At 47.2% G+C, this 22,789-nt stretch overlaps 7 protein-coding genes across 7 annotated transcripts; 3 read left to right on the top strand and 4 right to left on the bottom strand.

The window, feature by feature from the left end:
* The first annotated feature begins 415 nt into the window (after positions 1–415).
* Positions 416–2,687, top strand: F4813DRAFT_53019 (uncharacterized protein). The gene is made up of 2 exons (XM_049248610.1): positions 416–604; positions 668–2,687. Exons 1-2 carry the CDS (start codon positions 552–554, stop codon positions 2,253–2,255), a joined length of 1,641 nt encoding a protein of 546 aa, XP_049100031.1. The 5' UTR covers positions 416–551; the 3' UTR covers positions 2,256–2,687.
* Positions 2,688–3,297: 610 nt separating this feature from the next.
* On the top strand, positions 3,298–4,511 carry F4813DRAFT_53091 (uncharacterized protein). Its single transcript, XM_049248611.1, has 2 exons — positions 3,298–3,789; positions 3,850–4,511. The coding sequence occupies exons 1-2, from the start codon at positions 3,430–3,432 to the stop codon at positions 4,021–4,023; spliced, it is 534 nt and encodes a 177-aa protein (XP_049100030.1). The 5' UTR covers positions 3,298–3,429; the 3' UTR covers positions 4,024–4,511.
* Positions 4,512–4,743: 232 nt separating this feature from the next.
* Positions 4,744–7,017, bottom strand: F4813DRAFT_357234 (Zn-dependent exopeptidase). The gene is made up of 3 exons (XM_049243092.1): positions 6,383–7,017; positions 5,465–6,303; positions 4,744–5,351 (listed from the first exon to the last, which is right to left on the bottom strand). The coding sequence occupies exons 1-3, from the start codon at positions 6,678–6,680 to the stop codon at positions 4,797–4,799; spliced, it is 1,692 nt and encodes a 563-aa protein (XP_049100029.1). The 5' UTR covers positions 6,681–7,017; the 3' UTR covers positions 4,744–4,796.
* F4813DRAFT_357230 (cell division control protein) lies at positions 7,018–13,182 on the bottom strand. The gene is made up of 13 exons (XM_049243091.1): positions 12,565–13,182; positions 12,358–12,492; positions 12,267–12,296; positions 12,138–12,202; positions 11,643–12,081; positions 11,210–11,579; positions 10,640–11,142; positions 10,096–10,578; positions 9,890–10,033; positions 9,557–9,835; positions 9,294–9,504; positions 8,788–9,244; positions 7,018–8,733 (listed from the first exon to the last, which is right to left on the bottom strand). The coding sequence occupies exons 1-13, from the start codon at positions 12,748–12,750 to the stop codon at positions 7,731–7,733; spliced, it is 4,305 nt and encodes a 1,434-aa protein (XP_049100028.1). The 5' UTR covers positions 12,751–13,182; the 3' UTR covers positions 7,018–7,730.
* A 473-nt stretch (positions 13,183–13,655) lies between these two features.
* F4813DRAFT_357228 (uncharacterized protein) lies at positions 13,656–16,053 on the bottom strand. The gene is made up of 2 exons (XM_049243090.1): positions 15,594–16,053; positions 13,656–15,415 (listed from the first exon to the last, which is right to left on the bottom strand). The coding sequence occupies exons 1-2, from the start codon at positions 15,602–15,604 to the stop codon at positions 14,092–14,094; spliced, it is 1,335 nt and encodes a 444-aa protein (XP_049100027.1). The 5' UTR covers positions 15,605–16,053; the 3' UTR covers positions 13,656–14,091.
* Positions 16,054–16,661: 608 nt separating this feature from the next.
* On the top strand, positions 16,662–20,597 carry F4813DRAFT_380430 (FolC bifunctional protein; the record flags this gene model as incomplete). The annotated part of the gene is made up of 4 exons (XM_049245563.1): positions 16,662–17,845; positions 18,454–18,690; positions 18,878–19,369; positions 20,528–20,597. 4 exons carry the CDS (start codon positions 16,662–16,664, stop codon positions 20,595–20,597), a joined length of 1,983 nt encoding a protein of 660 aa, XP_049100026.1.
* Positions 20,598–20,844: 247 nt separating this feature from the next.
* Positions 20,845–22,742, bottom strand: F4813DRAFT_52840 (aldolase). The gene is made up of 4 exons (XM_049248609.1): positions 22,692–22,742; positions 22,400–22,616; positions 21,859–22,325; positions 20,845–21,779 (listed from the first exon to the last, which is right to left on the bottom strand). Exons 3-4 carry the CDS (start codon positions 22,308–22,310, stop codon positions 21,248–21,250), a joined length of 984 nt encoding a protein of 327 aa, XP_049100025.1. The 5' UTR covers positions 22,311–22,325; positions 22,400–22,616; positions 22,692–22,742; the 3' UTR covers positions 20,845–21,247.
* Positions 22,743–22,789: the final 47 nt, after the last annotated feature.

Genomic DNA, 22,789 nt, shown 5'->3' with positions numbered 1-22,789 from the left:
ACAAAATGTTTAAGACTCTTCTTGGTGGCAAGGCATAGGAACAAGCCATCAAATAAGTGGTTGAATATATTTAGTTCTAGGCTAACTATGCTAGAAACTAATATTCTTCTAAAAAGACGATAAGTTTTGAGAAAAGAGTAAAGTAGTTGCCTCTTGAACGAGATACATTTGAAAGACTACTACCAAATCGAACTTACATGACAATAACCAGTATAGCTTCTTATGGAGATAGATTAGCCTGATAAATGCATATAAGTGTTTAGAAGACCGAGTAATCCGTAAAGATGGCCAATCAAAGAAGTAAGACTGAGATCCGATTAATGAATCTTACGGAGGACTGTGCGGTAAGAGAACGAGTAAAAGAACGAATGAGAATAACAAAGTCTAGAATAAATGCTCCACATCAATTTTATTCCCCATGTGTCGGTTTTCTTTCAGCTTTCTTAGAAGTTCAAGTTACAACTACAATGACAATTCAAGGCTACTATTGGCTGTTATTCAAAGATCTAAACCCTTAGGTACCTAAGAATACCTAGGATATCAAACCCCATATGGCACCCCGCGCAATCAAGTCTAAGGTAAAATCGGGTTGTCAAACCTGCAAGTGAGTTAGTTTCCGATGTAGCCATGGTTATGTTGTTTAGCCGCGTTGTTAACTCTACCAAAGAACCCGAAAGGTCAAATGCGACGAAGGCAAGCCCGTATGTTTCCGATGTTATTCCACAGGTCGCGTCTGCGAAGGCTACGGAGTATGGGGCGGAGGTGGTAATGATTACGGCCGCCGTCCCATCGGCTCCAGTCGCAAAAGCCTAACGTGTTTCTACACGCCAACGCTGGTGGAAACGGTGAGCAACGAGGAGACCAGATATCTCGAGTGGTTTACATACCGAAGTGTCTTGAAGCTTCCCGGGGTTTTTAGTTTTCAATTTTGGGACAGGCTCGTATTCCAAGCCGCTTCGAGCGAGCCAGCCGTTTTACATGCCATTCTCGCCCTGAGCTCAGCCCACAGGAAAGAAGGACTTTGTTTCGATACCTCGCCAGATGTCGCTCCGGATAAGCAGGAACATTTTACATTGGAACACTATACCAAAGCAATAGCCCATCTCCAGCCGCATTTTACTTCTAGAAGTAACCGGTCAATCCGTGTTGCACTTATCACATGTCTGATGTTTGTTACAATGGAATATCTCCGAGGTCATTTAAAGACTGGCTACGATCATCTCCAAAACGGGTTGAAACTTCTGAACGAGTTCCAGGCCCGCTCAAGCGCCATAGATAAATACAGTCTATTCCGGGAACCGTGTTGCGATTCGGCGGATGCCTGGATCATCCAAGCCTTCATTAGGCTTGACGTGCAGGCAAAGTTTCAGTGTCAAGGGTCGCAGTTCTTGAACATTACCCAGGAGGATTGTTCGTCAAATATTCCGGCCACCCCGCTGATATTCCAATCCGCCAATCAAGCAAGACAGCATCTTGACCGAATACTCAGCCAGATATTCTACCTGAACTATGAATGCCGTCACCAAGTACAGCCGTTAGATAATTTAGACCATCGGAGTCTCCCTTCTAGGCAGCGGCGTCTCCAAGCCAAACTTGATTCGTGGTACGACGCATTTAAAGCATCTAGAGCAAGCCTCGTAACCAGCAAGATCACACACAGCACCATAGCCTATATAATATTACGAATATATTACATGATCGCCGAGATCATGATCGATACTTGTCTCCGGCCAGAAGACCAGATGAGATATGATGCTCATACGAAATCGTTTAAGACCATTCTGGACCAGCTCAACTACATACGGAGTCTTTCGCTTTCCCCACAACTAGCCACAGTAATTCATTTTTCGGATACGTCCAGCTCGATAACCGATCTGGGTGCTATCCCCGCGCTTTATTATATAGCTCTCAAATGTCGGGTACACGCTATTAGACACGATACCCTTGTTTTCTTACGTTCGATAACCCATAAAGAAGGGATCTGGAGTTCGCACCTAGCAGCACGAATGATTGAAGAAGTGATAAATATTGAAGAGGGTGACTTCCACGCTCATTCTAATAATACGGTCAAAGCAGTACTTCCCGAGTCGCGTCGACTACACGATATTGAAGTACAGCTACCTGATGGCTATGAAGGAACAGCCATGTTGCAGTGTAAACGGAGATTCGACGACTCTAACTGGGAGGTGATTACTAGAGAACTCGCATACGATATGAAGACTGGAAGTTGGGTAAGTAAACCGGGGAGAACATGAAATTCGATTGCTGGCCAATGAGAATATTTATTCTTCATTCAACCGGGATAGATGCGAGCTTGATGGGACTTGTGATTTGTCCTATCAGTGCGACCCAAAGCTCCAAGCCAGCTTATATTCATGCTTCCGTTTATGCGCCTCTCAATATGCGCCTCTCAACTGTATAAAAACCAAGTACCCTAATCTGCATTATTATCATAACTTTCCCGCATGGCAACTCTCCGCCTACTCTACTGTCTTGGTTGAAGAGATCTACCCCTCATTCTTCGAGCAAGCTTGCTTCTGAATACAAACAGCTTTCGTAGCAACTACGATTAATTCGACCTCAGCTGGCCCAGGTTAACTTCACTACGACATCATCATAGATATCATCATAGATATCATCATACTTGCCTATTTCTACACATTCCTAATTGATAAGTGACAATGCCACAACCCATGGACACGGTCTAGTTCTAGACCGTGACCATGGCAGTTGTCCGGAATTGGCTGACCCCGGGCCTCTTCCGTTCCATTGCGGGCGGTACACAGCCTTTGCCCCCGGCACACTCGGCAGGCAACCTATGTAGGAAGCTTGTAAATTACCCCTGCCGCACATCACTCTAACTTGGTAGCCAATTAAGGACAATCACCCGACAAGCCATCATTTATTCTGACATTACCTTAATACAAACAGTTATTATAGCCTTATTATGGATCGGTTTGTAAGCGCACAAATACATGCGCCATACGCCGAGAGGGGTAATACGCAAGATTGAGTTGACAGGTTGACAGGATCTCACCGCTCCCGAGGGCACGGGAGGCTATTGCCGGTACGAAATCAAGGAAGATTGTTACCGTGATCGTGGGATTTGACCCATGTGAAATGGCGCCAGTCCCAAGCGAATGCCCGACGTACTGCCATGCCATCAAGTGATATATTAGGTCCACTTGATTAGCAATTGCTTACGCGGTTATATTGTGAGAGTATTAACGTCAGCTTTGGATGTGAATGTATGTCTTGCGGCAACACAATGGGGCAGTTTTTCTATTTCGAGTAAGTCCTTGGCAGCTGTCACGATCTAGAACGGACCCCATCTAAGTATATATGAGCGCATGGATAACTTGATTATTCATTAATGGGCCTCCTCTCCTCACATTCTAGTTAATATCTATTACTATCGATACAGCAACTATGAAGTTCACAGTTTATACGGCTTTCTGCGCTCTAGTCGCCACCACCGCAGCTCTCCCGCAAGACATCTCCGGCTCGGGGCAGATTTACGTCATTAACAGCACCGACTTTCAGAATGCCTCGCCCGCCGATAGCATCGGGTGTCTAAACGCGCAGGGCGGCTTTTCCGAGTCGGACTGTGCGACCTTTACTAGGCTCGACACTTATCCCAACACACTCTCTACCAGTTCCGGCAACTGCACGTTCAGTGACTCTACGCAGCCGGCCAACACCGACAGCGTGTACGGCTCGAGGTCATACTCCTACTTTTGTCGGGAAGATTACGCATCTTCAGTTACAGATTCTCTATATACCATCAATGTTCGTTATGCTCCTCCTATACTAGACGCTTAACAAGGGCCAAGGCACTGACGTTGCTAGGGATTCAACTACGCGTTCCTGTGCCACGGGGATAGGAACTGCTTCTATGATGTTAAGACTATCCCCAGTGATAGTACCATCGCACCTGTCTGGGAGTATGTATGGGGATCTCAGCAGACGGGGATTCCCGAGGGACATACCCAAGTGATGTGGTACTGGAATAAAAACTCCTAGTCCGGCGTCAGTGCTACGTCGGGCAGAACTGATGGGTAGCCAAGATTACGGGGCCTGCATTATGCAGCTATCCGGGATATCTAATGCGGAGTCAAGTTAGGAATTGAATTCTTTCTTTCTTTCTTTCTTTCTTGAGGTGGTATTAAGTTGGTAAAAGCGTGTGTTTAATGGCCTGGTATTCCTGTGTAACAGCGAATTGTTGTTACAAGCTCCTTAGTCGTATTCTATCTTGGCGTGAGACTACATTCACTTTATAACTCAACACTCCGTACCTTAAGAAAGAGGCTCGATAATGATAGCTAAAGTATATTGACTTAGAAGGTACCTAATTCAAAATATCGACCTACATTCTACCTTAGGTACGTAATCCAAGCTTGTTGAAAAAGAGGGACCAGAAGAGGGGGTTGTAAGACAATAAAAGCAGTAATATAACAACCAGGTTTAGAGGTAGTTAAAGGTTTAAGAAAGCATTAACCTAACCTAGTTATGTCATTTACCTAACTGGGATGGTGTTTTCTTAGAATAGGTACCAGGTACATACCTATTCGATTCTCTAGTAACGGCTTGTAGTTAGGACTCCCGAGTTGATTCGTTACCCCTGCCTTAGATATCTGCTCCCCCGTATTCCAGCAAGGGGCTAGCTATCACTTACACTATGTCGGCATTATCATGGATATAAAGCGTAATTTACTGCTAGCACACTTGGGGATAAGAGTTCAATGCTCATATTATTAACCCTCACTTAACCAGTTAATAAACACCTCACTCTCAGTTCACTCACTCAGCTCCCCCCTTGGCACCCTAAAAATCGGATACTCATCTCCCACCTGCACCGGGACAAGATTAAACCGCACATACGAATCAACGTTCTCCGGCTCGAGCGCAACGAACGCTAGCGCGGCATTTTTCTGCCGGCTACTGACCCGGAAGCTTCCCGGCGGAAGCACAAGCACCTCTTTCTGCACGGGCTTCGTCGTCACTGTGACTTGCACCGCGCCCTCGTAGTACCCCCTTGCGACCGATGCTGATGTGATTGTGAGCGCTTCGGCTGGGCCGCGATATCCGTCTTTGAGGGTCTCGACGACGACCCCGGAGTCGCGAAGGCGGGATGCTAGTTCGGACCATGTTCGTGGGATGAGGTATGCTTCGGGGCGGGTACGTGTTTGGTTTGCGGTTGTGGGTGTCGTGCTGAGGAAGGTCACGGGGACTTGCGTAAGCTGCCCGTCGGTACGGTTGATGAAGGTAATGTTGCGGTTCGTCGGGTTGGGGTAGTCTGTTAGTACGATAGGATCATCACTGTGGATGAACTTGTCTATAGCACCCTCGACCTATTAACATTAGGTACCTAGTTAATATTGAGCCTACCTCGATTTGCCTCGATTTGCCTTGATTTGCCTCTGAATACACATCAACTTTAGCGATCAAGAGAAAAGAGACTTACCGTCCGATACACCTCCTCAAAATTCTCCACCGCAATATCCAATATCCCCCCAACCATACTCAGCGCCGTAGAAACTCTCCTCTGAAAATGCTGATCCGCAAGCCTAATCCCCCTAACTTCACACAGAATCGTCACGCTCTGCGTCAGTGCATAATTATTCCTCCCGCTCTTCGCATCGCTCCCCGCCTCATCGAGCACGATATCCGATCCCGTAGACGCTCCCGTGAAATACGGTTCCCATCGGAACCCCTTCTGCACCAGACGCTGCCCGACACCTGCCGAGAAGAGCACCTCCGAGATGTTCCGGATGTCGGGGTGAGTGTTGAGGTTCTTGCCCGCGGCGATGAGCGCGTCCATCCCGTGCTTATATATCCCGCCGCTGCCGGAGGGCTGGGTCCCTGTGAACTCGTGCATGTCGACTGTGATGTGCGGCGCGAAGGAACTAAGGAGACGCTTATGGCCTCTGGATATTTCTCGGAAGAGCTTCGTATGCTCGCGGTTCGGATCTAAGTTGCTTGCCAGGGCGCGTTGGAAGTATGCGACTCCGTCCGGGTTATACCGGGGCAGCAACGTGATATCCAAACGCTCGAGAAGTCGTTCCCTCCAGTTGTAATTTGCATCCAGCTTGCCTAGCAGCGCAAGCACTGCCTGGTCTCCCGCGGGCTCATTTCCATGCACGCCTCCCTGGATCCAGACGCGGAGTTTTGGCTCCTTGGTTCTTTTCGAGGATGGGCTTGACAGAACGACGTAGGGGAACGCGCGTCCCTCCTCGGAGGTGAAATCTGCAACCTTATATTGCACCCAGTCATTCCGCTCCGCTATTGAGCGCAGAAATATGTCTGGGTTACTTCGTCAGTATAATGGTTAAATGGGAAATATTTGGACGCCTATAAAGACTTCTGTTCATCGTGTACATACCAAGTGTCGCATCATCGGTCGGGCCATCCGTACCATTAGTGAACCCCGGCAAGATGCTCCCTAGGTCCGTAAACGCCGGTGAGAACAGCGTCTCATTGGTGTTAGGGAAGTTTGCTGCTACAAGCTCCTCATCTTTCTCGACTGGGGCGTGGTTCTCGCCATAGCTAACTGCGGCAACAAAAGGACTACATAAAAACAAGAGCGTCTGGAATAGCGTCCAGCGCTCGAGCGCCAAGGGACTCATCTTAGAAGGGCGCTTACAGTGCTTAAGAAGGTAGCATACGAGCCTCTCTTTCATACCAATAGGTAGATAATCAAGGGTAGTTAGCAAGCCTACACCTTTAAAATTATTATCTCAACTAACCTAGGTACCTTAGGTAGGTAGTTATAATATTTCAAAAAGCGAATGCTATTTCATATGCAGGTGCACGACCACTCGGACATGGTTACAATTTAGCATAGCGTAGATGAAAAGACATCCGATAAGGCAGTATCCATTGACGTATAATGGCGATGCCAAGAGAACGTAGTAATTATCCTGGCTCGGTGAGGCAGGTCAAGTGTTCTCATGTGGGGGATGAGAGGGGAGCCTCTAAAGCGTAACCACAATTAGTGACGAAAGCTTTGCGAGAAATACCATCTAGAGAATCATGTTGCTTAGAAACCTATTGTTCTCTGGTCCTTATTTTCAGCACTCGTAGAGATAGCCCCAAATGGAAATCTAGCTAAGTTAATAGAGGTCGACTTGCTAACATTAAATACTAAAACGAGACCCTATCCTCACTTGCTGCTAAACTCCTCCTATGCATTCATCATTGCCATAAGCAATAAGCAAGTGTCAACCCGTGCTTCATCAACCATGCTTCGTTTCCCTGAACCTCATTCATATTATCACTGCCATCATCATACATTATCGTCAATCTGTCATATCACATCCGCAGCATGAATGTCATTCACACAATACCTCGCACTTACGTAACACACCTGGGAGGCAGCAAGGTCCATCGTGAACCTTGCTACTGCATTGACTTTTTGTTATGTAAACCACACCCCTTTCCACGCCGATACCTCTATGTGGATAGACACTTCCCTAAGACCGTAGAAAGAACGGAAACAAAACAAAAAACCGCAGAAGCAGAACCCCTTAAAATGCTCCCAGAGATGCAAAGGCTTCTCTCTTTCCTTCTATAAAAGCAGAAGAAACAAATGTGATATTTTCATCATTTCCATAAACCTCGTATACGGCTCTTCGTTGGACTCCGACGGGCTGGTATTCGCCCATATAAACCATTTATGTACTTTAGTATCTATATCTAAGTCATCGATAGATGAGGCGATACTATATGCTTTATTTCTGCTTCCCCTCACTCGGCGGCCGGCTTCTCTTTGGCCTTCCTGACCCGGACACTGATGAGGAAGATGAGGAAACGCTTCCGGTGCGCGTGCCGTTAGACTCCGGCGGCGAGATCCTCCTTGCAGATCGAGTAAACTCATCCGTAGTGCTTCCAATATTTTCTTTATTTGATATCATCCCTTCGCTCCGGGAACCAATTGAGAGAGCGCTGAGACTAGGCCGCGGTGCATACAGGCCTGAGTTTCTTGGTAATCTGCTCTTTCCACCGGAAGAACCACCACCAGATTGAATATCGCTCAGTCTACGAGGAGAACTGATAGGAATACCCGAGATACCGTCTTTGCTTCTAGGGCGGTATGCAACAGGATCCCGTTCTTGAGCCAGTGATACACCTGAGCGCTTAGGACTCGATGCTACTTCGATAAATGCGCCGGATTGGGACTGACGAGACGCATGTGTTGGTGTAAGGGGTACTGGAGATGCGGAATGGAGGGATGGAGGCGTATATATGCGTCTCCCAGACCGTACACGATTTGACCCGGTTGATGCCGTTGAAGCAGATAGGGGCGGGACGAGTTGATCCGAATTAGGATCTATATGGGAAACTACAAGATCGGATGCTAGGTTTCGCACAAGCACGGCAGAGTCCTTCTCGGCCAGGATTTTGATTGAGTCAAGTAAGTGTCGAAGCTGCTTATCTTTCAGATTCGTAAAGTAATCGGTTTCTCGTGCTTCTAGTATATTTCGAACAAGACGAAGAAGATTTAGGCGTACGACGGCCTTCTTCTGCGAGAGTTTCTGTTCAATTCCCGCATACATTTCCGATTTGCCCAAGGACGCGGCTAAAGATGGTGATAATCGGAGGAGCTTTAATAGGGGCTCTAAAAGGTTGGGATCAAACGCATTCGTCTTTTGGGTATTGAAGCAAGATAGGATTGCCTCGGGAAATTGGCAGTTCAGGAGATGGCTCTCGACTTTTGCCGTCTCCTCTTGCAACCTTTGAACTCGTTAGTACATTCCCAACATTCGCTAAAATCTGAGAGTTGCCTACCAAGCATAAATAGCATCTAATGCCGTGACCTGCCAGTACTGATCCGATATGAGCGAGACATAGAAGTCAAGGCCTTTATTTTGCCATAAGAATCGCCGCCCCTTACTTCCCGAATGGGCCATATCGCATAGGATCGGTAATGCAAATTCCTTTGGAGGCCGATCTGTTTTCATAATCTTTAATAATAAGGGGATTATTCCATTTACAGCAGCGTATTCTTGACGGTCCTTGCTTAAGCGACAGAGATTGAACATCGTATTGAGCACTTGATTAGAGATCTCGCGGAAATGGGGATGTCCTCTTTTCATACTACTACTGAGCAACTCAATGAGAAAATCAATGGCGTCCGCGGAATGGAGAGCATCGAGGGTTGTTGAGAGCATAGATAGGTTCTTAATGAACTTTAGCATCGTAATTTGATGTGCAGGTGTCATGCGTCGAAGATCCTTCAGAACACCTAGTTGTGTGTCAGCGTAAACTACCAGCACTAACTCGGAAAGGCTTACTCTTCAACACTTGTCGGTCAGCCACCATCTCTTTGACAAAGTTTTCGGCTTGGGAGAACAAGTAGAATATGTTGACGATACGTCCTTCGATTAGTTCCGCCAATTCGTTCTCGACGTCTTCGTCAAGAACGCGGTGAAGTACAAGGGCAAGCGGGTCGAGGATTTTGCTTCTCGAGAATATTCGGCAAAAGTCGTTTTTCGGAGTAGGTCCCTAGTAAAAGCGTCAATAGAAAGTATATATAACATGGTCGATGGTAACAAACTTGAAGCTCGAAGACGTTCCAAACACCATTCACACCAATAAGCACCAAGTCTCTCGCGCTATCATAATCCTCATCTAAGAATTCGACGAGGACGTTGAGACCACCAGCGCTGACAAACATCTGCAGTGTAAGGGTGGATGTTTGATACATCTGTCTTACAAAAGCCGCAGCTTCTAACCGAATCTCGTTCGAGTATTGCCGAGCTGCAAACTTGGTGATAATCGGGATCCCGCCAACAAAACATAGGTTCTCCTGCAGTTCTACGTCATCCAGGATAATCTAGCAAATGGTCAGTTAAAGGAAACGTTGCACATAAATCCTGGTCGTACGCACTGTATTGACAACTTGCAATAATTGTAGGATCAATTGCTGTCTGCTCTTCATGGTACCCAGGTCGAGAATCTCAAGAATTGGTAGTAATCCATGAGCGCTGATAATTAGGGTTTTAACTTCAGTATTTTCCCAAAGTAATCCCAGCTGGAGTTGGTTGTTAGTGCTGTAGCTATAGATCAAAGGAAAAGATACTGTCAGATACTAACCAGATCCTCTGAAAGTTCGAGTAACTTGTCCTCGCCCTCGGTCGTTTTGAGAGAGCGGACAAGTTCTTCGATCTTCTCAGCAAGTCTAGCGTGGCGGTCACGCGCGATATTAGCTTCCAAGTCCATTTCATCCCAGTCTGGATCCATAGACGCGAATGGATCGTCCTCGTCCTCGTCATCACCTAACCAAGAGTTGTTAGAAAGTCGGGACAACACCATAAGATTCCCGTCCTCGGAACCTCGGTCACTTTCCTCCTTCTCGGTCAAGTTATCAGCAAGGCCAAATATATCAGAGAAGTCTTCGTCTTCTTCGTCCTCCGCAAACTTTTGGATTTCAATAGATGATTTAGACCTTTGAAACGGTCTGTCGGGAAGAGCCGAAGGTCGCGCTGAAGCTGGTCTCCTTATGCTAGTCACGGGCGACTGCATGGACCGCGGCAAACTGGTGAGATCCGAGGGGTGAAATAATTGGGGGGCATCAGGCTGCAAGCTTGGTGAGCGACGGGGTAGAATGGGGGGACTATGGCTGAATAAATATACGTACCTTCTTGGATAGGCCCAATCGTTGGTTGAAGACACTTTCGTTGTCGTCAAAGATATCTGAATAGTCCTCTGTCGTCTGTTCCCTGTATAATAAATCGGGCCGGGAAGGTAATTCGAATTTATTACTGAGTTGACTTTTTGTTTGAGACTTTTGCCTCTGATGACTACTTCCTGTTCGCTTGCGAGGGGATGCTTTCGGTGGCTGCGGTTTTTGTTCCGCTATCTTCTCAATCTTCTCTGGGAACTTCCAATTGGGACGAATTGTCCTCTCCTGTGGATCCTCTTCTTGAACTGATTGTAGCTTATGTATCGTTGTTAGAAGGTCCCCATCAAAATCGTTCTCCCAGGTGGTAGAAAAATCGCGCGAGTTGTCAATAGACGCAAAAGCTTTCAGACGGTCAGCCGAAAGCATACCACCGAAGTGATCCTGAGGCTTGACATGAGGGAGTCTTAGGGCACTGGGTGAAATTGCAGTTGCAAAATCGTCATCCCAGTTATCGTCATCTGAAGAAAGTGTAAGTTACCAAGTGGCCTAGTTAATAGATTTACCGAACTATGCACAAATACGTACCCGCAAGTTCAGGAGAACGGAAGTCCTCGGCAGTGGGTCTTGGTTTTAATGCAAAGGGTGCCTTTGCTGGAGTGGGTACATTAGATCTAGGCTGCTCTTGGGATGAGAATCGTGAAGTTTGAAGACCGTGGTGAAAAGGGAATGCCGAATCGGACCCTGCTGAAACTCTAAGATTGGTTTCGGAAGAGGTGAGTGCTTTATTCCACTGCTTGACCTCTTCGACGGCTTGACTGAAATTTCCTGGGGCTTTGGCTACAGGCGCATCACTCCGTCGACAGCCTACAATCCAGTTGTGCTTCAGTAGTTTCCTTGCGGAAACACGTAGGTTGGGATCTTTCTGGAAGCATTGAATTAGAAAATCACGCGCAGCCTAATCCACAGTCAGTCTCAACTCTTAGGAACACAAGGCCAACACCGTGGCAGGACTACAGACCGAAGATACGCCCTCGGGAAGTGGCGGATGGTCATCGTTAACAATAGCAAACAGAGCAGGCATAGCTTGTAGATGGTGATACGGAGGTTTACCAGATAATAGCTCGATAACGGTGCATCCCAAGCTCCAGATATCAGAGGCCGGCGTGGCACCGGATAGCTCAATTATCTCAGGAGCCATCCAGTATGGCGTTCCCACTACTTGAGCTTCTTTATCAGGTCCAGCGACTGTGCTGGTAGACACACCGAAATCTGCGAGCTTTACTTTACCATCCTTGGTTGTCAGGATGTTGGCTCCCTTGATATCCCTATGTATCACACCTTGATCATGTAGATACTGAAGACCTTGGAGAACCTGGGTCATATAAACCCCAACTAGATTCTCCGGGAATTTCCCATACGCCTTGCATATCGAATGTAAAGATCCATTTTCGCAATACCTGGCATCGGTCAGCATCCGAAACACCACCCTACCGGATCCAGGGAGGTGACCTACTCTAATATAATATTGAGACAGTCCGTGGATTTGACAAACCCAATATACTTGACAATATTGTCATGCTAGAAGTTGTTAGAGTACAGAGTAGAGTCATAATCTTACCGTCAGAAAATAGGGGTCACTTACGTTTAAGTTTTTCAAGAGGTCGATTTCAGCCTACATCACATCAGCTCAGCCCGGCCCCTATTAAGTAAATATTGCTATGATACTGACATACCTCGATCATTCGGAGCTCGCTCTTTGGCAAATTCACCAATTTGATTTGCTTAACAGCAACAGCTTCACCAGTACCCCAATGGATTGCCTTGTATACAGAGCCGAATGCTCCCTTGCCTAGACATTCTCCTAGTCGCTATAACGAACCCAGTCAGCCTAATGTAAAGTACGTGCAACCCTACTCTTGAGGTATAGACGATGCACGTACGTAGTCTCTCAACCCCGGATCTTGCAAAGCTGCATCGCGCCTGCTAGCCTCCTTTCTCGGAGTATTGGGAGTCCTATCATGCCTGCTTGCTATTACGGCGGCCTTTCCGTTTGCAGGACTGTAACGTCGGTCGCTCGAGGAGGAACCATTGGAGGGGTGAGGGGCGTGTCCGGAGCTAGGCGCCATGACCAAGCGGTCTACACGTTATTCCCCTCTAGTTGACGTAAAAAGAACCGTCTGTCGAGATCTATAGAGAGAGAAATGTGTTAAGAAGTGGCACACGTCGTCGGCGGTGCAGACCCAAGTTACTTTTCACATTCCAGCTAAACACTATGCTCTTCCACCAACATTAGGATGATATACTCTCGAAGCACGGACCAGTCGATCGTTGGGCAAGTATCGGACTCGGCAGCAGTCGAACTATTATTTACTTAAAAGGGAGAGGGCGGTTGGATCAGGTCAGGTCAGGTTGGACTAGACCAGGTCGAGGTCGGGGGTTAACTAGGGCTGAGAAGCTTCGTTGCCATAAAATTCCCCAAAATTTTGGATTCCCAATGTGGGGGAGAAAGAGAAGTGCATGTGTTGTATTTGTGGTATTTGTGCGGGAAAGAATTTAGGCGCCCAATGATAGCTTCAGGTTACTTTTCCTTGCTGTTCCTGGAATGTTTCAAGAGGATCCAGCTTAATTGGCTAAGCACTTTATAGAGTAGTTCGACATCGGTCTAGTACCGATTCGGTACTGGTTTAATACTGGTTTAGTACTGGCTTAGTACTGGTTTGGTGCTAATAAATTGATTGTTGTGCCTTCCGGGATAAGGTGCATTCAGGCACAGCTGGAAGAGCCACTTTACTGGTTCGGCGGGGAATTAGAACAAGCGGCTACTGCAGGTTGCCATGAGACAAAAAGCCCCAGTAACGAAATAGGTTAACGCCAACTCGGCTACTAACCCCGTGTGGTATCAACTAACCTACCTGTATCAACCAACTACCTTGACATCTAAGTAGGACTGTTAGTAGGAAAAGTGTGTAATACCAAATAGAGAACATGACACACATAGACACGTACCTAAGGTATGTATAAGCTTTACAGCTCATAGAAAAGCATTGAATTCTCTAATCAAGTGTACAATGCTGTAAAAGATAAGACAGCTCTCATAATTCTTGGGCTACGTATAAGCTGCCACGATCAAACCCTTACTCCCATATCGTAATAAGCTTAGTTACAACCTGTAGCTTCTTCGTCCCCCCTGCTTCCTTTCCTTGGTCTCGATGGACACATAACACCCTTCATACAAGTATAATACAACGCCAACCATATAACTTCAGGCTTGCTCTGCTTAAGCAAAGTCCATCAATGTCCACACGCCATGACGCATATCCTTTTATTTTCCTGCAACGCCAAAGTCCAGGCCAAAGATAAAAACATAATGCAAACCTTTAAACCCCTATTTTCTCTTGTCCCCTTCACGGGCTGGGATCGTACATCGTTCTAGGAAATCCCTAATATCCCTCTGTTCTTTTCAAAATTCAAAGGGGCCATCCCAACGACATTGAACGGCTGAGGCCAGCTTGTTCCCACCATTCGTCAGGGATATCCTGTCTAGATGCAAGCCCGCTGACAATCCGATGCATACCAGAAAGCCATTCGGGATCGTCAGATGAAAGCCCTGTGCCAGAGAATGTGTCAGCAGCAACTGCTGCATATGATCGTCTACCATGAGGTGTCGGCCGCCTAGAACGGTCCGTGCCTTGGACATCAGCACCACTATCTTCAGCGGTGGGTTCTGGCTCTCCGACAGGGTCGCAAGGGGGTTCAACCTCTTCGGTCGGACTAGTAATAGAGGTGCGAGATGAAGGAACAGTAGGATTCAGAGACGCTATAGTCGAAGCTGTAGTAGAAGCAAACGAGGAACCAACACTAGGTGGGTGAGGGTCGACGGTTAAAGTCGACTGTAGGATAGACCAAACCCCATCCCCCTCCGGGCTTAAACTGCGGTCTCGATCGCCCAATCCATCGACATACCTAACTCGATTTGCTCGACGTTGATCGACACCAGATCGGCGTCGACGGTCGCTCATCTCTCGCAATGCCGTATGAATGTGATGATCCATGCTTGAAGCAGGATCAGTAATATTACCAGGTGCACGGTCCTGTGTTGGTTCAAACTCTCGATCTTCTTCTCGGAGGTGTCCAAAGCGATCTACAAAGCGATTTATTCTCGTTGTAGGCGAAATTATTCGCCGAGGGCGATTTCGATAAAAATCTTCTATAGATCTAGGCTCCCAGTCATCGGAATCGGCTGGAGATGTACCATTGTCACCTCTGTTAGAGCGAACGGTTCGAGCAGGTTGATTATTTCCAAACCGGGTAGAATTAGGGACCTCCTCTTCCTCAAGGCCAGGGAGTTCATCATCATCGTCATCTTCATCATCAGAAGCATCTAAGGCATGGGTATGATCTTCCCGAAGGAGGTGGGGAGCATAGACAAGGCGACCAGGGCGAACAGGGTGGAAGAAAGCAGCTAGGTCGATAGGAACCTCAGAATCCGGAGCGCGTAGTGCCTGTGATGTGGTAACGACGCGAAAGGGATTAGAAGCAGTCTCGTGAACAGCAGCTGGACCATTGAGGCTTAATTCGTCTTCGGCGTTATTGGCTTGCTGGGACATGAGCATGTTAAGACGCTGAGCTCGAATCTCACGTAGTTGACGGCGCCGGTCAGTGTTCCTAGAGCTACTGGCGCGACGCGGTGAAGTTGAGCGGCGAATCGGAGATCGGCCAGTTGCGGGATCAGTAGAGGATTTCGGCGCTGTTTTGGCGCGAGAGCCGGACTCGTCAGGCTCAACCCATAATCTAATAGTGAAAAGAATTAGCAAGAAATGCAATATTAGGGAGTTTATGAATACAAACAAGGTATGAATAAAGAAAAGTGAGGTAGAGCTATAATACAAATAGGTAATAAAAACGTCATAGGTGTTGTTTGTGATAATACAAGTAGCTATAGGTGAACGCGTTGTGACAATAGACTTACGGTAGACCCATTTTTGGTATTAGCTGATGCGCGTATGGCAAGAGGGAAGTAAATTAACAGGCAAGTCAAGATAGGATAAACCTGAGTTGTGGGTGAAGCTGAGAAGCAGCCAAATGGATGTAGTAGATGCAAAAGGGTATTGAAGGGCGAAAATATAAAGGTGAAAAGGCTGTCGCGTCGTCAGCAACGAGTATACCAACATGTACAAAGTACTAGGTTAATTCAAAAGGAATTTGTAATGAGGTAGAATGGAAAGTTGATCCGAAATCAAAAACGGGGAATTGATGGAATATGAATGATGCGCGACGATGCACAATTTTGGGAAACGTCGATTACAACGGGAAGGTGCAAGGTTAACGTTCACTTCCTTCGTGGGGTCGACGGGTTGACGGGTTGACGGTCTTGTGGAGTGAAAACAAAAAGAGGACTGGGAAAGTTGAAAGAATGCCCCGGGTTGCCTTTGGTTGTCAAGAAACGGGAGATGCGACGGTTGCTCTCCGATCCTTAAGTGGACAGTGCTCTCTACCTAGTGCGTTACCTAGTGCGTTAGTGCGTTAGTTCATGCGAGCAATCTAAGCCTATCGTATGTAGTTGCCGGGGGATGATAAATTATCTTATATGAGTACAGGTGAAACACTATATCTCTATACTATATTTGAAGTATCTCACTAACTCTATTAACTTTAAGAGGCATATAGGTACCTAGGTATACCTACCTATAGGTACGTCCATACTTTATATTGCTACGCTACCGACTTTAACCCCTGCTATCGATACCAATAAACATGCCAAGCATGTGTCTACAATGATAAAAATATCAAAATCGATAGGCTGAGACTTGCCCACTCTGTTGCGCTGTTAACTTCAAATCTCAGTCATCACTCTCACCATATCTACATATACGATCGATACTACCTACGGCATATGCTCATATCTCAAAGTGTTTTTACTCTGCAATAGATATTATAGATATTTTAGACATGTTAGGCGATTTACTTCGCCCAAGGTTTTACTCTTGATCTAATTACATGCCAAGCCAACCTCTCTGCCTCGTCAACACCCAGCATCATGGTGACCCTTGGGTTAGCACGAATTAGCGCTCTGGTCAAGTCGACGCCACAGACATGGAAAGCCATCCATGTTGCTGGAACGAACGGCAAGGGTTCGATATGCGCATACCTAACTGCCATGTTGCGCGCCAATCAGATCTCATGTGGTAGATTTACCTCGCCTCATCTCATAAACCCTCGGGATTGTATCACTATTAATGATAGCATCGTGTCTGAGAGCAAGTTCAGGTACTTCGAGGATTTAGTCAAGAGGAGAAACACGGAGCAGAAGATTGGCGCTAGTGAGTTCGAGCTTCTCACGGCTACGGCCTTTGAGATATTCGAATCCGAGAAGGTCGAGTTTGGCATAATCGAAGTAGGGTTAGGCGGAACTCTTGATGCTACGAACGTATTAAAACACAAGTGTGTCACCGTCATTTCCAAAATAGGCCTCGACCACCAATCGTTTCTGGGCAATACCATTGAGGAGATTGCTCGTCAAAAGGCAGGAATCATGAGGAAAGATGTCCCTTGTGTTGTTGATGGCAGCAACTCGAAGTCTGTTCTAGATGCTCTACAGAAACATGCTGAAGAGACAGGTAACAGCATTATTTTTGCAGATGCCAAGTCCAATGAGCTCGTGAACAAGTTACGAGATTTCCTCGAACCACATCAACAACAAAATCTGGCATGTGTATATGAAGCTTTCAGATTGGCATTTCCGCAGCATGCTGTCTCCACGGAGAGCCTCGCCTCTGCTGCCCGGAATGTAGTATGGCCAGGCAGGTTGCAGTGGGTGAGCATTGAAAAGGTTACAAATAGAAAGGGTAATATTTTACTTGATGGGGCTCATAACCCTCAGTCCGCGGAAGCACTCTCCGGCTTTGTTCAAAAACACCTACGGTCCCAAAACAAACCAGTCACCTGGGTACTTGCCGCCACTCGAGGAAAAGACGTATCAGAAATGCTAAAACTGATGCTACGCGATGGTGATTCCATAGCAGCAGTCGAGTTCGGCCCTGTTGATCAGATGCCCTGGGTCCAGCCCACAAGTTCGACAGATCTACTTGACACCGCGAGCAAATGTGGCGTTGCGATTTCGTCACAGTTCGACGCATCTGCAAATGTACGCTCAGCTCTCGAGTGGGCAAGCCAGACCGCGAACGAAGGGCCGCTTGTTATTGCAGGAAGCCTCTATCTAGTGTCTGACATATTCAAGCAGCTCAGATCCACTGAACTGTAGAAGTGACTATAATATCCAGAAGTCAATAACCACATTATAACACTCCAACGATCTCTTGTTAACTTCCAGCTTATCCCAAAGCCGAGGCGTCAATGCGGCAAATCAAGCAAATATGATGAATGGCTCAACTTGGAGAATTAATCCCTCGATTAAATTCTAGGACATTTAGGAGGTCTAGGATGATACCTATGCGAAATTTACAATGATCTATCTTATCAGAGACGTTGTAAACTACAATTCGTTAACCTAGGTACATGGTGAAATTACAGTCAAAAATGGGGACGATCAACTCTTCCCCAACTCTCAGATTATTTACCGGCTAGTAAAAGAAAGAAGAAGAAAAACTAGCCCTGTTCAAGGGGCGATTCAAGATATTGACCGTTCTTGGCTCATACCCTAACCAGTCGATCGAGTGTTTGATAATGATTCTTAAGAGGTAAGTTCCACGATGCATTTTACAGTGAGTTCAAGTGAGATCTTATAATTGCATAGCATAGCATGTATGCACATAGCCGGCCAAATTACCCATCAAAACACCAAATCCTAACGCCATCTTCCTCGACTTCAGCTCGAATAACGAATATACAATTACCATAAGCCACACGATGTCTCCAAGCCCGCCCGAACATTTAATCATCGTATGCTGCCATGGAATCTGGCTTGGTGGTCCCGCGCGAGGCTATGACGAAAATGAATGGCTCATCGCCGCATTTCAAAAAGGCGAAACACCAACTTTCATTGAGCATATCAAGACTGGGCTACAGGCCTTGAAAGAGAACCAGAATTCCATTTTAATGTTTTCCGGGTGAGCTTGTTTTAAATTATTAAATCTAAGCATAGCCATCCCATAGTCTCAGAAACTCATAGTTTGACGTACACTATTTATCGCATCAGTCTCACCGAGGGGTTGTATTCCTCAATTATATATATCTACCTACATAGTTCAGCCTAATTAGAAAAGCGAATCTGATGCTGACTTCTTGCTTATTTAGCGGGCCTACAAGAAAGGAAACTCGCCTATCCGAAGCTCGCAGTTATGCGAATCTCGCTATCGCCAATGATTTCTTCGGTATTCTCACCGAAGATGAAACTGTAGACAGGTTGCACAGCGAAGAGCGAGCATTGGATTCTTATTGCAACGTCTTATTCTCGCTCACCAAGTTCTGGTCTGGCTACGGGGCATGGCCGGCAACGATTACAATAGTTAGCCACGCTTTTAAACGCGAGCGTCTGGTCGACTGCCATTGTGGTGCTATTGGATTTCCTCTAAACCGGATTAGTTTTGTCGGCGTGGATCCGCCTGGTATGGTCGATGGAATAAACGAGGCTGCTATCAAAGGTATCGTTGAAGCTATTACCCAATGGAAAGAGGATCCTCATGGTAAAGGCGAGCTTCTTGCTGGTAAGCGTAGGAAAAGAAACCCGTGGAACGTACCCCAGACACTCTTCCTTAATGAAGACGATCGGATTCGCAGTGGCTTACAGTCAACTTCGACCAGGGAGGGAGAGGAACATCTCCTCGAAGAAGTCGCCCATCCATGGTCTCAACATATTTGCGCTTAAGTTTCAAAGTCAGCCTATATTCATAACTCAACTAAATCTTAGAAGGGATATTCTCCTAATTATTAGCTAAAGCTACGCTATCAAGAATAAACCGTACGGCATCCTTTCTCATTTCAGCGCTGAATTCGTGTCCGGCAGTCGGATAAACATTATCCTCTACGTAAACTCCGCCGTCTTTATACCAGCTATCGGTCGCAGTCTTGAAGAATCGGATGAATGGTTCACTCATGCTGTATGGTACGAGTTTATCCGCCCCTCCGGACAGAATCTGGAATCTCTTGCCGGAAACTCTAGACTCGAGTAGGGGACGCAGCCTCTGCTGCTGTTCCGTTGTGGTAGGCAGCGCGATCTCACCGGTTCCAAACAAGATACCCTTGGGGTCATATTTCTTGCAGGCATTTACTAGAGCATCTGGAAAGTCCTTGCTACCGATGAAAGAAGCACCATACCCTGACTCGTTAAATGTCTGTAGCTGTGATAGTCGCGCGCGGTCTTTCAAGAGAACTGCTAATGGTCAGTATTAATGCCACGATATTTACTTCACCTTCTAGCGAATATCCTATTCCCGTTTTATTCGACTGGAGTTGGGGTTTACACTTACCCATATAATCGGGACATCCGATCACTATGACCCCCGCCGTAACTCGAGGGTCCGCGAACAAGAGCTGCCACGCACTATGGCCCCCTAAGCTGATACCAAGAACGATATTGTGGTCAATACGCCTTCTCCCGCCGTTACTTAGCGTATGATCGTTGCCGCCGAAAAGGTGGCTCTCAAGTAGATCCATCAAATTCATCGTGTCCATGACGGTACCCGTAACGAGGCCGAACATGTCTTGGGCGCTACGTAGATGCGAGAGTTAGCGAATCTTGATCTAAAAGATCACATACATTTCCAAGCGGTAAAATCCAATAATACTGCCGAAATCATCTCCAATTCCCTGGTGTCACGTACTGGGTCTCATTCCCGTCAACCCATGACTCGTTCGCTCGCTTGTCAACGAGTCGCGAACCGTGATTTCTTTGGTCAAGCGCGACGGCGATTAAACCGCGCGTAGGCTCCGACTTCTCGTGGTAAGCGGAGAGAAACCGGTTTGCGAAAGGGGTCATATCCTCTTTTTTTCGCAGCCGTCCGTGGTGCAGCCATAGACACGACACCTTGGCTGCGGTTACGGGCAGTTCCGTCAACCCGTAGACGTCGACTTGCAGGCCCGAGACCGTCAGCGTAACGCGCGAGACACTCGGGACGGCGCCCGGGGCCGGGTTGTTTGTCTCGGCCATTTCTTCGAAGTATTATTTAATAGGATTGAGTCCGGCTGCGGTGGAGGTGGTTGATTAAGAGGTAAACTACCTAAGTAAAGGAAAGGCGTCTCGATTATTAATACCTAGGTAGGTACTATTTATTTCGTGGGGGAGTTTATTTATTTTTATTTAGCTAATGATGGCAGCGTTACTAATCGGCACCTACCTTCATCGCTGGATTAGCGCCTGCGTAACTGCGTAGGTAACGAGGACAACGGAAGGCATCAACGCGTCGGATCCGGAGTTGCCTATTTAATCTCCGAAGGCGTAATTACATAACTGAGACATCACCTATTTACACTTAGATACCTAACCTAGGTACCTTACATATCATCGCTCTGCTCTTATTTGATACCTGGTACATATGTAAGTAAGCCACGGTATTTACATTTTGAATAGCTATTTCAACAGTCTAGCCTATCTAACGGACCCAACCATCCATTTTTCGTGATTAGTGCCAACAAGCCATTACCCGATGGACCTTTTTACACCAAGACTCACAGCTTCAGCTCTTCCTCCTCCAACGCATCGATCAGCGTCTGCCACTTAGCCCACTCGGCATCGCCACCGGGGATGCCGCCGAACAGGGGCAGTCGCGTGCCGTCGGGATCACCCAGCTTGCGCAGCCTGCTGGTAGCTTCTTTGATGCCGACGGTGCCAAACTTTCCAATCAGCTCCTCCACCGAACTTAGCTTGAACTGCAGGAGGCGGCGCTGGCGGACCTCGTCGTCTGTGGGCTGGTTCTTCACCGACAGGTCGTACAGGCGCACCACGCTCTTGGGGAAGAAGCCCGCACAGCCGTCGATGGCACCGGCAGCGCCGATGGTCACGACGGGGAGTAACTGCTGGCCTAGCCCTGTGAAAGTGGCGAACTTGGAGTGGTCAATGGAGGGGTTGGATGCGATTTGCGCGTGATACGATACGTCGCCGTGCGAGAGCTTGCAGCCGACGATGTTGGGATGCTTAGCTAGAGCTTCGAACGTAGCCGGCACGACTTTGACGTTGTTTGAGACCCCCGGGTAGTGGTATCTATTTACCGGAACCCCCCCTCTATTAGTATCTACATCTCCCAATGCTTGTCAATTATAGCCGAGGGAAGAAAACTCACATTAAGATGGGTATAGGGCTCCGGTCAGCCACCGCAGTGAACCACCTGATGATACCCTCCTGCGTGCTGGCGCCGGCGAAGTATCCCGGCACTAGAGTTAAACCGTACTGCGCGCCGGCTTCCTTCGCGCCTTTCAGCTGCTCAACCGTCTCCTCGATGTTCTGTGTAGCAGTGCCGGCGATGATGGGGTAGTCCTTGAAGCCCTCGTTTTCAAACGCTTGCCTAACACCGGACAGGACCTCGAAGCGCTCCTTGTTCGTGAGATGTATCGCTTCTCCCGTGCTACCCAGGATCACCAACCCCCTAATTCCAGCTCGCGCCAGATACAGGGAGTGCGCAACCTGCGTTTCAACGTCGACCGGCGCCGCAACCGGGTTATAGTTGGCCGCCTTCTTGCTCACGAAGAAGGTCGGCACGGGGACGTATATTCCATGTGGGGGAGGGGCAGCCATTTTTGTGGATTCGAGCTTTGCGTATACCGAGTAGGTTAGGTTAAGTCTTTGTCTAACGAGATTATTCCTTCGCCAAGTTATAATCACACCTTGAGATTTTTGTTAATTGCTTTGACTTCTTTATATAAACTTGCTTGGTACTACTCTATCAACTACCACGGCCGACACTCGCTCCTATAAATTAGACGAATGACGCGGGGTCAAGTTAGCATTGCCATGACGCGCCGGCAGTTCGGTAGAGTCTATAGCGATCGGCTTTTTCGGGCGAGCGAATGGGGTTCGAGTATAGCTCTCAAGGCCCCCTTTCTAGTCTTCCGTCATCCACAGGCCGACTAGTGTCATTGGATATAATTGGCTATAACAATACGGGGTTGTCTATACCTGCAGACCTATCATTGCTTTACACTTCTCCGATGTTTTGAATAGTCTTAGTAATAGTAATGTTTATATTTCGTTATATGTTACTAACCCAGTGATTA

Source organism: Daldinia decipiens (assembly GCF_022478715.1).
Source record: "Daldinia decipiens strain CBS 113046 unplaced genomic scaffold F4813scaffold_14, whole genome shotgun sequence".
NCBI classification, from domain to species: domain Eukaryota; kingdom Fungi; phylum Ascomycota; class Sordariomycetes; order Xylariales; family Hypoxylaceae; genus Daldinia; species Daldinia decipiens.
The sequence above is the reverse complement of the archived record's forward strand: the minus strand, read 5'-3'. Positions and strand labels throughout refer to the sequence as shown.